Source organism: Ochotona princeps, chromosome 32, assembly GCF_030435755.1.
Source record: "Ochotona princeps isolate mOchPri1 chromosome 32, mOchPri1.hap1, whole genome shotgun sequence".
Taxonomy (NCBI): domain Eukaryota; kingdom Metazoa; phylum Chordata; class Mammalia; order Lagomorpha; family Ochotonidae; genus Ochotona; species Ochotona princeps.
Window position 1 is genome coordinate 9,188,579 of NC_080863.1, and position 12,973 is coordinate 9,201,551.

Sequence of the window (12,973 nt, forward strand, 5' to 3'; positions counted from 1 at the left end):
ATCCAGGTCACTCTGGGTGCAGGGGCCCAAGTGCTTGAGTCATCCTTTATCACTGCCCAGACATGCCCAGAGAACGGGATCAGCAGCAGAGTAACTGGAACTCAAACCAGACACGCTGATGTGGAATGCAGGCATCCCAGACGGTGACTTTAACCTGCTGTGCCGTAACAGCTACACCCCCTCCCCCAGTAATATACGTTAAAGGAAATACACACACACACACACACACACACACACCCCTAAATAACACATGAAAGGCCTGCATGGGATTGGAAAAGCCCAGATGCAAGAAAGATGGGAAAAATTTTAATAAAATAGAGCAGAAGTAACTAAGAGTTTCAGCTGGATCAGCAAAGCCTTGTATTTTAAAAAAGAAATGCAAAATGGAATAATTCTGATTGGTTATATTTGGTAATGTGGAAAGCTATATATATATAGCTTTATATATGTAAATGTATATATACTTATATATAAGTATATATGTACTTATATGTACATATATAGCTTTATATATATAAATATATATGTACTTATATATACATATATAGCTTTATATATATAAATATATATAGATATGTGTGTATATATATATATATATATATATATATATTTGCAGTGTTATGACTGACAACAGATTGAATTCCCTTCTGGCTTTTAGCAGATTTTTTTTATGAGCCAGACATTTATTTATTCATTTCTTGCACTTGAAGTATTCTTCAATGACATCTGCTCCGTCTGAGCCACTGAGGAGGCCCAGCTCGACACATACATTCCACAGTCAGACTGTGGAAGCTGCAATTTTCTATATGGTTGGAGTTCTGAGTCCAGTGGTTTAGCTGCAGGGATTTTCAAAGAAACCCACAAAGATCTCAGGTCTCTCTCCTCCAAACCACCAGGTCTCAGTCCTCTTGCTTATCTGCAAGTACAGTGGCTTTGTCGTTGAGTGTCCCTCAGGATTCATTCCTCACCTACACATACAGTGGCCTTATCCATGGATGACCCTAGGCAATAACTGATATCCTCAAGACCCCAGAGCTCACCGTTGGGCGGCCAGTGGTCAGAGCCTGACACCAGTTGGCGCACTGGCCTTGGGCAAGCCCAGGGCGTTCCCCCCAACCCAGTAGCGGTAGATGGGGAGCTAGGATTCCCAGCAGGCAGCCTGACATGGCACAGGTTCTCCCAGCCACAGCCACAGCCACAGAATGCGCTCTGCCACTCAGACTTACCTGGGTTCTGCCCACCAAGATGGTTGCGGTGGGCAGAGCCAACAGGGTGATTTTCTACTCTCAGGCATGAACATTTCACGTGGGAGCTGTATCTAGTCCCGGCTGTTCCACAGCCCACCCAGCTCCCTGCTTGTGGCTTGGGAAAGCAGCAGTGGATGGTTCAGGAGCCCCAACTCGTGTGACTTTCAGGTGCGTTCCTGTTAACTGAGTTCTAGTCAGCCGAGTTCCATGATCCAGTTTGGCTTGGCCTGTCACCACTTCCAGCTGTCCACTCTTATCAGCAGGTGCTGTAGTCCCCCAGAGGAGAGCCCACAAGTCCCCTTCAGATTCTGCCCCCAGATTTGGTTCTTTCATGTTCTGGTGGGTGCTGTAACTCAGCTTGATGTGGTTCACCCCTTGCTCTGGGTGGGTACTATGGCTTAGTCTAACCAGGCATTCTCCCAGCCCCAGTTTTCACATGTGCCTGTGGGTGACAAGTGATGCTTTTTTTGGCCAAGACAGATTTCCGACATGGACAGATGCTTTGGCCTGATCCAGACATGCCCTCTCTTTTCCCCGTCTAAACCATCTGTCTCAGCTCTCTTGCCTACCTGCAAGTGCAGGGGCCTAGTCTCTGATAAGAACCCAGAAATCATCCCACCCTTTCAAACCTTTAGCTGCTCCCACTCTGGTAAGTCCCCAGTCCCCCTTCCATGGACAATCTACTGCACCCTCCCATCCTCTCCTTAGTGCTGGGTGGCATGCCCCAGCCTGGCATTCCCTGTCTTCTCCACATATCTTAAATAATAATAATAATAATAATAAAGAATAAGCAGTTATGCTGGCATACTAGTATAGTTCACACATGCACAGGATAATACCCATTTGAACTTCCTGGATGTCTTGGTTATGGTTTTGTTTCTCATTGCTTTTTTGTGTGTGCTAAATAATATTCTATTGTCTGAGTGTCTCACAGTTTATTTACACAGTCACATACTGAAGGACATCTTGCAGTTACTTCCAAGTTTGAGCTGTTATGAATACAGCTTCTGTAAACACTCATGTGGAGGTTTTATTTGTGTGTGTGTGTGTTTCCAACCTGTCTGAGTAGATGCCAAGGAACATGAATGCTAGGTGTTGTGATCCAAACACATTCAGTCTCGTAACACAGACAGTGCTAAACTGTCTTCCAAAGCGGCTGTACCACTTTGCATTCTTTTTGGTGATGACAGAGGTCGTATTGCTCCCAATCTCCAACAGCATCTGGTGCTATCAGTGTTCTGGGTTTTTGTTGTTTATCTATCTGAAAGGTAGAGCAAGAGTGAATTGATCTTCCACCCGTTGCTTCACTAGCCAAATGGCTGTAACAGGGCCAGGCCAAAGAGGACAGGAGCCAAGAACTCCTAGTTTCCCACATAGTTGGCAGGCATCCAGGGATTGTAGTCGCCGTCTGCTGACTCCCAAGTGCATTATCAGGAGGTTGGATGGGCTGTAGAACAGCTGGGACTTGAACTTTGGGATGCACGCTTCCCAAGTAGTGGCTCCACTTGCTGTCCCATGATACTTGGGCACAAGGCTCCTGGGCAGTTTGGGACAAGGATAAAACGGACAAGATTGGTTGTGACTCGTGTAAAGAGTGAAGAGTCAGATATTAAAGTATCTAAGTCAAATTTTCTGCTGTGCAGTAGGCATATTGACCCTGTGTTCATTTTATCAGCAAATAGTTTGTCATATATATATATATATATATATATATATATATATATGACCGATTTAATGCATATGTATACATATTACAGCACATATTTCTGTCTGAATTCAAAATGTTAAAACAGCCTAAAATATTTTCATGCTGTTAGTTTTGGAGTATTTTGTTGTCTACTTTCTTCGTAAGATTTACTTATTTTTATTCAAAGGCAGATCTACAGAAAGAAGGAGAGACAGAAAGATTTTTCATTAGCTGGTTCACTCCCCAAGTGGCCGGAGCGGAGCCGATCCGAAGCCAGGAGCTTTCTCCAGGTCTCCCATGCTGGTGCAGGGTCCCAAAGCTTTGGGCCATCCTCGACTGCTTTCCTGGGCCACAAGCAGGGAGCTGGATGGGAAGTGGAGCAGCCAGGACACAAACCGGAGCCCATATGGGTTCCTGGCATGTACAAGGCGAGAACATTAACCACTAGCCCATCAACTGGGCCCTTTGTTTTATTTTAAAAATATTTTGTTTAATACCTTCTTGCAAGTATAATTCTTTTTCTTTCAGGTATAATTCCTATTATAAATGTATTTCTTACAGAAACAACTAAGCATGCAAGTCTGATCAGATTTTGATTTTTGCAGGAGAGGTCATGTCTGCTTTTTGTTTTCCAAAGATAGTTATTAAACCCAGTTTTAATTCCAGCAGCCTTGAGTGTATCTATCCAAGGTAAAAATCAGTCTCAAGGATGTTTTAGCTTTTCATCCTGAGCTCATGTATTGCTATTTCTAGCATGACACATATTTCTGGCAAGAAGTTTGGTTCTTTGACTTTGAGATTGAGGTTGATCTTCTGGGCTGTTTGGCTGAGTGGAAACAAGAGTTGAGTTTGTAATCCTCTTTCAATAAAAGCTTTGGAAGAAGATTAGCTTTATCTTTGGATGTTGAAAAGGCAGAGCATGAACAGGCAGCTGTCGTTTCTGAATCACTTCCCTTGCCAGAGCAGGACTCGGGCTTGGATTTTTCTTGTTATTTTTTTTGAAAGAGGAAAGAATGGTTTGTAAATGCAATGAACTCATCTGGTTGAAGTTAAATCTCTTCCCCCTATAACTAGACATTAAGTCAGAGCTAAACTTGAGCCGAGGACTCATGAGACCTCAGCTTATGTTAAATCTTGTTTGCTTGAGAGAAGACCAGAGTCTTAGGAGTAGCAGGAAAGTTTAACACACACACACACACACACACACACGACTTGATCCAGGCAGTCAAATGCTAAACATACATATATTCAAGAGTTTTGTATTTCCGGCTACCATAGACTACTTATTTTTTAGTCCATGAACTTCACCTGCTGAGTGGAAAGAAAGTGAAAAGCAAATTGAGAGAGCCATTGCCAAGTAAGAAATTGCTAGGAGAGGAGTGTCCCAGTGTTCCTTCCATCGTGGAACAACTGTGCTTCCCTTGAAAAGTCTCAACTCTGTCACGGAGGACGGGCTGATCTGCGTCTCTGATCCCGAAGAGACGAGCAACTCCAGCTGCTTTGCATGGTCTGGATTGGTTCTGACTTGGAGGTGAACTTTATTTCCAAATGGATCTCTTGGAATGAAACTAAATGCACAATCAGCCAATTGAAACACCCCCTCTCCACCAGCTTGCCTGTAATAATTAAACTAGAGACGAGCGTGGACCCTTCCTCTAAATCAGGTTTAACTTTCTTGTTTCATCCCAGCATCCTCTTGCCTCCTATCTCCTACTGCAGGTCACACCAAGATTTCTCTGCTATCTGGTCTTGGCTCTCTCAGGTCCCATGGTCCACCCTGAACCTCATGAGCAATAAAGGGATTTGTTCTGTCTGCCTGGTCACACTTCTAGTTGAATAGGTGTCTCTGTTGCTTCACGGGAATTTGCTCTGGGAACCAGTATATCTAAGTCTTCAGTGCTGACTCAAACCATTTGGTGTAATGGGCCTACTGTGCCCAGAATCAGAACCTCACTATCCAGGGTCATTTCCTAAAGTACAGGTTCCAGGGATTCTATCAATCCCCCCGACCCGCCGCACCCCTTGGTTTCCTATGCACCTCAGTACAGATTTAATGTCTTGGCTCTAAGATATTCTTCCCACCTTCCTGCTGCCCTCTTCTGCTGATTGCTGTCCCTGGGGCTTCCTGGACAGATGGCTAACCTTTCGTCTTTGAGGCTTTGATTCTGCAGGTTCTGGTGCCAGGCGGTCATGGCAGACAGTTGCCTTTAGAGCACTCTGCTGCTTCACACAGTGGGAAGGACTTGGGCAGACCTGAGTCCAGGCTCTGCCACGTGCTGCCTCTGTGGCTCTCTCCGAATTACCTAAACTTGAAGCCTCGGATACCTCATCTATAAAAGCCAGGCTGTACTACCTGCTGCAGAGGGATCCTGTGACAATTGGAAGTGGAATGTACGGAGCTCTTTCAGCACAGTGCCTGGCATACGATAGGTACTTAAAATGTGCTCAGTACCATCTGTCATGCGTCATCTTCCACACTGCAGGACCAATTGCTTCACTTGGTATGAACACCTCGATAGCTTTATCAAAACAGTGCGAACAGGGGTACCTACATAAGGGTCAGTCACCAAGGATATACATGTGTGCCTTGGAACTTTGTTTTCTATGTAGAGTACAACTGATTAAATGCAGAGCAGGGGATCAGAGGTCTCAATTCTCCATGTATTTCCTCTTTTTTTCTTGTGACCTGTTTCTTTAAGTAAGATGATTTTGAGCTGCAATCCCCAAGCCACAGGATTTCAGCTGCACACCCCCTGCAGCTCCCGCCCACCCCCCCCCATCCATTGTATCTGATATTATTTCCTGTTTTTCAGCTTGATCCCAAATTCTGACCCTGGATTCTGATTTTTATGCTTTGCTTTATGCTCCTTAACATATTCACTTTGCCCTCTGACAGGCAGTTTCTCGGTCCAAACATTGCTCGGGGAAAGACACTACCATGAGTGTTTACATCTCTCTCTTTAAGAGTTGTGATTCCAGCTCTGCCTCTCAAGAGTTAGCATTGTTTGGCCAGCTTCCAATGTGATTCCCTTTCCTCTCTCCCTTTCCTCCCACCCTTCTGTGCTTTGGGAGGTTGGCGGACAGACAGATGGGAAGCTTCCACGTTCCGGTTTGCTTTCCAGTGAAGACCTGTGTTGGTTAGGGCTGGGTTGGGTCAAAGCAGGCATCAGGAATCCAATTCAGGTCTTTCATTTGGATGATGAGGACTTGCCTTGTCGCCCCATCCCTTGCTACCTTCCACAGTGCTCATTAACAAGATGCTGGAATTGGGAGTGAAGCCATAGCTCAAACCCAGACACTGGCAGAGGGTGTGAGCGTTCCAGTCAGTGGCTTACCTGGTAGGACAAATACTTGCCCAAGTGTAATTCTCATATTTGTACTTATTGTTTCCACAGTTCTCGTTTAGATCTAGCTTTGCTGTTTGTTGTTGGTGGTGTTTGTTTGTTTGTTTTGATGGGAGAGGTAAGGATCAGTGAAGAGCGATTGAAAATTTGGTTTTACCAGGATCTCCTCTGGTCATTTACAACGATCAGAAATTGACATGTATTTATTGCATGGGCTGATTCACTGAAAGACTGTTGGGGTGGGGGGTGGGGGTAGAAGGACAGAATGACATTTTTTTATGGACAAATACTTTGCTTCTCCATTTTGATCCTCTTTAGATTTGCACATAGAGTCATCAAAAGGCAAGTACAAGTGAACCAAGTTTTTTTTTTTTATTTTCAAAAAGCAACAAAACCGTTTATATAGGACATGATGAAATCCTAATGCCATCCTAATGCCATCCTTAGGACCTGGCTCCTGTAAGCTCCCAATGTGGAATCCTGGATCACACGAGGCCCTTCTTGAAGGGGCGGGCCAGCAGAAATGGAAGCCACCCCCTGATCTCCACCTTTGCCCGGATAACAAATCATGGGCATTAGACTGAAAAAAAAAGCTTCCATTGGCCAGGTAACCCTGCACAAATTGGCCAACACAGTTCATCAACATGTAAACATGGTTCTCTAACTCCAACATAGCAAATACCCAACTGTTCTCAGCAGAACAACTGCTTCATCATCCCACTATAGTGATCCTCACACTGTGCTTCTTGGTTGTGTGATCCTTGTGTATTTTCTCCCACTCGTCATCTTCTGTGTCTTGGTCAAAGGTCTCAGGATAGGTTGGTAACTTGTCTTTGGGGCATTCCTCGTAATAACTCCGAACATATTTCCCCACAGACCACCCTTTGTATTCTTCAGGCGTTTTGCATTCCAAGCCATTGTAATGGACATTGTAGTGGTGCTTCAACCAGTAGTAGAGGTAGTGGATGTTGTAGTCACATCTCCAAGGGTTGTCTCCGAGCCACAAGAGTTTCAAAAAATACAAGTCTTCTAACACTCCGTAATCGAAGTTTTGCAGGTTGTTGTTAGACAAATCCAACTCTTCTAAATGTGTGAGCCCTAAAAACGCAGCTAGAAAGAGAAAACATTAAATCAGTGAGTCATGGAATCAATGCAACTGGGTGTCCTAAAATAATTAATGCAAGATGTATCATAACAGATTTCACTCATCCTGGTATTTACCCTCTCTCATCTCTCAGAGTACTTACTTCATAAGTAATTTCTTCTGTCTATGAACTGCTTTTCCATCTATTTGAAGATATAGAGCTTTTGTCACCCTTATGACCCAGTCTTGAAGGACTTGAGAGGCATCTCTTAGAAATGGAGGCATCAAGAGAGATGTCTAAAATCCTTAGGTTTCTGTGGGCAGGCAGAAGCCAAATTTGCTGGCACTTTGCCTCCACTTGCAAAACTCAACCCTTGCCTGAAAGATCTGAGGGTACCTCAAGAATTGGTTGAAAACGGGACTGAAAGATACATTGATTTTGGTGTTAAGCAAAATTGGTACGCACGGAATGCATTTTTTTTGGTATTATTCATTTTCCATGAACTGTTTCAAGACCCCTTGCTTGCATGGATTTCAAACATTTTTGGTATAACCTAAAACAAGTCTGTTTTTTAATTCCCTGTTCTGTCTCCTTTGAAAGTACTTGTGTTTTTCCAATAAAGGCAATTAGTTGACACAGAAGATTCCCCAGCGATCAGGTCAGGATGAGCTGCGGGTGACGACAAGCACTGTCAAATCCTCTGACAAAGGGCTGTTTGCCACTGGTGCTGAAAACATGTGTGACATGGGTGTATCTTCTTGGCTGTTTGAGAGAAGTTCCGTCTCAAGGGTTTGCCTGTGATCTGCATGAGAATGTCTGTATGGGACATTCTGGTACCACACTCCTTCAATAATAAAAATATTTTCTTTCTCTGCTACCTCTGCTGGACAGGACTTTTGAGCTGGAGACAATTTTGTTTTTATTTCCCCGCTGTGCATGTGTCCAAATGTAAAATTCTGAAGTCTGTTCTCTCTCACACAAACCTTTCCCCTTGATGATATTGGCCAGAATACAATCTTTAATGGGAAAAATCAGTTTTAAGTTAGCCCTTAAAAAGTGTATTTCTGGATCATGGGCGTTTGGGGCGGTGGGGTGGGGGGTGTGGTGCATTATACTGGAAGGATGCCACAAGAAAAGCTCAAAGTAGGAAAATATTTCACTCTTTGATTTGTAAGGCTTAAGTGCATGGGGAGAAAAGGAGAAGAAAAATGTGTCGGGTGATGCTTTAGCAGCTCCGTGGGATGTCAGTAAACTCAGAAAATGATAATCATGCCACTTGTATTCAAGGTGCTTGGAAAAGCTAATTCCAATCTGTTGCTTAAAAAGAGGTAAACCCCTTAGTATGTATCTTCCTTTTATTTTGAACATGCCTGGCATTTTAAAAGAAGGCCATTCAGACCATGTAAAGTCTGGCAAACCTCATCTCATCTGTGCACTTATCAGCATAAATCAATCATTAGCGCATGCCTCATTTGGCAGGCGTTCATCACAAAGACTCCGATGTATAGAAGATCTTTTATTTTAAAACTTCTTTGCGTCCGTTGGCCTTGAGAAGTGCTCGCTCAGATGCCCTTTTGTTCTAGAAGACACAAGAAAACCTGCTTGACCGTATCGCTTTGTTCTAGTGAAGAGCTTACTTTCCTGGACTGGAATTGTGCAGGGAAAGGCAGTAACAAAAGAACACCACTGCTAACAAAGCTCCACAGTGTGTGTGTGTGTGTGTGTGTGTGTGTGTGTGTGTGTGTCAGCGATGAGAACACGTGGGAATGCAGATGAAAGATCTTCCACAGAGCCCTCGGAGGCAGCAGAATTCCGCACAATCACAGGAATTCCGCTCACCGGAAGAGGGAGAAATGGTTCCTGGGGGAAATGGGTTTAGGAAAACAAGCGCATGTTACGTTATTATCTACTTCTCTGCAAGTGCTTTCATTTTCTCTAGCTGCCTTTACGTTACTGTACTTTGAGTATAATTAAAATCCTGTTGCTGTAACAGAATGCTATCTTTATTCCTAGTATAATTAAAGCACTATTGCGTTAGACATTGTGGCATGGCAGATCTTGTTTAAAGATTTATTTATTATAGATTTGAAAGGCAGAGTTATATATGAGGGCGGGGGAGATTGAAGAGAATCGATCTTCCTTCCTTTCCTGGGTCACGCCCCAAATGGTTGCAACAGCCAGAGCTGGGCCAGGCTGAAGCCAGGAGCTTGAGCTCCATCCAGTCTCCTACACTGCTTCCTTAAGTGCATTAGCAGAGAACTGGATTGGAAATGGGTGCCAGCCTTGCAGGTGGTGGCTTAATGTGCCCTGGCCCCAGGTGCAATGGATGAAGCCAGCCACTAGGGACGCCCGTGTTGCATTTCAGAATGCTGGTTCCAGGCTCGGCCCTTCAGCCCTGCGGAGTCAGCTCCCTGCTAAGGTGCTGGAAGCAGCAGGTGATGGCTCAAGCAGTTGAGCCCTGGCCATCCGTGCTAGAGACCAGATGGAACTTCTGGCTCCTGGGTTCAGGAGGGCCCAATCCTGTCTCTTGCAGAGATATGGGAGATGGAGAGAGAGAGCACCTCCAACACTCTGCCTTTCAAATAAATACATTGAAAAAAAAATCCCTTGCACTCTTATTTACTTTCAATACATATACATTTAACTTAGACTAGAAAGGAACCTAGGGTGCTGAAACTTGTTTGCATGGAAACTTTTAAAACAATGGGTTTTTGTTTATGGTGTATATTTGAAAGGCAGATACATACAAGTATGTGTGTGAGCACACACACACCACAGAGAATGTCTCTCTCTTATTTTTTTAAATATTTATTTATTTTTATTGGAAAGGCAGCTATACAGAGAGGAGAGACAGGGAGGAAGATCTTCCATTTGTTGATTCACTCCCCAAGTGGTTGCAACGGCTGGAGCTGCACCAATCCGAACCCAGGAGCCAGGAGCTTATTCCAGGTCTCCCACATGGGTGCAGGGTCCCAAGGCTTTGGACCGGCCTCGATTGCTTTTCCAGGCCACATGCAGGGAGCTGGATGGGAAGCAGGGTTGCTGGGATTAGAACCGGTGCCCATACAGGATCCCAGCATATCCAAGGCTAGAGGATGATCCTCCGTAGTCAATCAGCCATCTTTGTGATCCTCTGATACCAGACAGGGTGCTTGCCCAGAGACCCAGCTGCACACCACACCCTATCACGCAGTCACAGAAGTCCCAGTCCTAGTGCTTAGGGCTCCCGTAGTCTTGGGGTACAGGGGCTGCACTGTACTCTTTAAGCCTGCTCTGTGCATGAAAACAGCAGAGACATTCCCAGAGCCCGCTGCCTGTGGGTGCTTCATCTGGGCGGTTTGGCCCCAGAGCCTATAATAATGTGAGTATATTGCGAGAGAGGGTGCCTCATAATCTAATGGATGCCCCGCTCACCCTCTACCCACCCCGCGAATTCTCTGTGTGGAGAAATCCAGGCTTACCCCTCTGATAAAATCCCCTAGTCACAAGCACATGTGCATGCTTAAACTACTGCAACCATTTTTGGATGTTAAAAACATCTGTCTCCCACTAGTCACCAGGCACCACTGTTGGGGTGCATTGATTTGTGGGTACCCACAGCCTTCAGCCCTCCTGCTATTGCTGTAGGCTGGACATGAAGTTAGTGTGGGCTAGGTTCCAGCTCACGTCATATCACCCATGGTGCTGGCTACAGCAGTGTAGTACCCCCACCCCACTCCCCAAAGCCAGTGTCTTCCCCATTCCTCTGCCGCAGTCAGTGCAGCGCAGCCACACCTGCCACACTGCTTCACAGCATCTCTGTAGAGTGTCGAAAACTATTCCCTGGGACTGTGTTTCCTCCGCTTTCCTCCCACTGTCTTCTCCCGGTGAAAATTAGCAGGTCTTTTCCTGTTCAACCATCTTGGAATCCTCCAGTACTTAAGCTCTACTTTATGTAACCAAGTTATACTCTCTGTCAGTTTCAACAGATTATAGATGACTATTGGTGGTCGTGGCCAGGACACGTAGCAGACTGGGAAAGTTCCTAAGCTAAGGGCAGTGAAACTCCCCAGCTGTGCCCCAAAAGGCAAATCACGTGTCTGGGAAAACTCTTTGGCCCACAGGAGAACTTACCCTAAAGGTGGAAATGTTGCATTTGTAAGTACAGCCCTCAGAGTAGCGTCTGTGATGCACAGGTGGACCGCTGAATGGTCCAGCTGGCCTGCTCGCTGTTCCCTGGCACTATGTTCAATACATCAAATTCTGCTCACTGTATCTGGGTGCCCTGGTGTGTGTGTTCCAACAGCCGTGATGCCAGCCTCCCTCAGTCACTTCCCATGACAGATACCTGTCACCCAGTTTCTGCAGGGGCACTTACCAGGATCTATGAATTCAATGCCGTTGCTGCTGAGGTTTAATTTCTTGAGCTCATGTACATCTTCAAATTCCTTGGGTCGAAGCTGTTTGATTTTGTTGTATGACAGGTCAAGCTTAATGATGTCAGGTGGGATGTTGCTTGGAACTTTCTTCAGCTCTGGAAACATGAATAATATTTAAGCTGTGGCACTCTTCCTGCCCGCCCCCCCGCACATCCTGTTTTCTCCAATACTACTAAGACTTGAGTGGTTGAAGAACCAGTTGTTGAAAAGAGGAAGGCATATCTCCAAGCCAAGAAAGTTGGTATGAGCAAACATAGCATGGGCTAAATTTTACCAAAGCCTAGTACACAGGTCAGGCTAGGTAAGAGTAGGGAAATCCATGGGATGGGGTCAGTATATCAGGGTAACCAAAGGACTTCATGACCCTGATTTATAAAAAAATGGTGTCTCCTTGTTGTCAAGTGGGTAACAACAGTAATAATATTAATAATTAGCAACAGTACTATTCCTTGCCTTCTTTGTCTACGATGGTTATCACCATCATGCAGAGGGTACATGCTCCTGATTGTTTTCTAAAAGAAATGGTATCTACTCCCCCCGCCCCATTAGGAAAGCTTGGCGAGGAAGGCTTAGAATCATTATTTATATCAAGGAGTGCATAAATAAGTTGTATACTGGAGAGAGCTACATTTGCAGCCGGTAGTCTTTTTTTTTTAAGATTTATTTTTATTACAAAGTCAGATATACAGAGAGAGGAGGAGAGACAGAGAGGAAGATCTTCCATCCGATGATCCACTCCCCAGGTGAGCCGCAACGGGTCGATGTGCGCCGATCCTATGCCGGGAACCAGGAACCTCTTCCAGGTCTCCCACGCGGGTGCAGTGTCCCAATGCATTGGGCCGTCCTCGACTGCTTTCCCAGGCCCAATGCAGGGAGCTGGATGGGAAGTGGAGCTGCCAGGATTAGAACCGGCGCCCATATGGGATCCCGGGGCTTTCAAGGCGAGGACTTTAGCCGCTAGGCCATGCTGCCGGGCCCTACAGCTGGTAGTCTTTACTATTGATATACATATTTTTTTGGAAACTCCTTTTGGATGGGGGGGGGGGACGAGTCTTGTGACGCGCTTCTAACCCAGAAAACACAGCAAATGCAAGGGGACGTTGCTTCCGTGATGCCATTGTAAGAGACTGAAACTTTCATGTTGCTATGGATCTCTCTTTGGCTTCGATGAAACAAAACACCATGGTAGAGA

The 12,973-nt window shown here is 45.2% G+C and overlaps 2 protein-coding genes across 3 annotated transcripts in view; one reads left to right on the top strand and one right to left on the bottom strand.

Annotated features, from left to right (window-relative positions):
- Positions 1–12,973, top strand: part of FBXL13 (F-box and leucine rich repeat protein 13) — a 165,597-nt gene that overhangs the window by 58,549 nt on the left and 94,075 nt on the right. The gene's annotated exons all lie outside the window — the stretch shown is intronic.
- Positions 6,713–12,973, bottom strand: part of LRRC17 (leucine rich repeat containing 17) — a 28,339-nt gene continuing 22,078 nt past the window's right edge. The window contains exons 3-4 of the mRNA XM_004591351.3: positions 11,721–11,876; positions 6,713–7,388 (exon numbers count right to left, since the gene is read on the bottom strand). Of these exons, the coding sequence (XP_004591408.2) occupies positions 6,991–7,388; positions 11,721–11,876 (554 nt within the window). The 3' untranslated portion in view covers positions 6,713–6,990. The remainder of the gene's footprint in view (positions 7,389–11,720; positions 11,877–12,973) is intronic.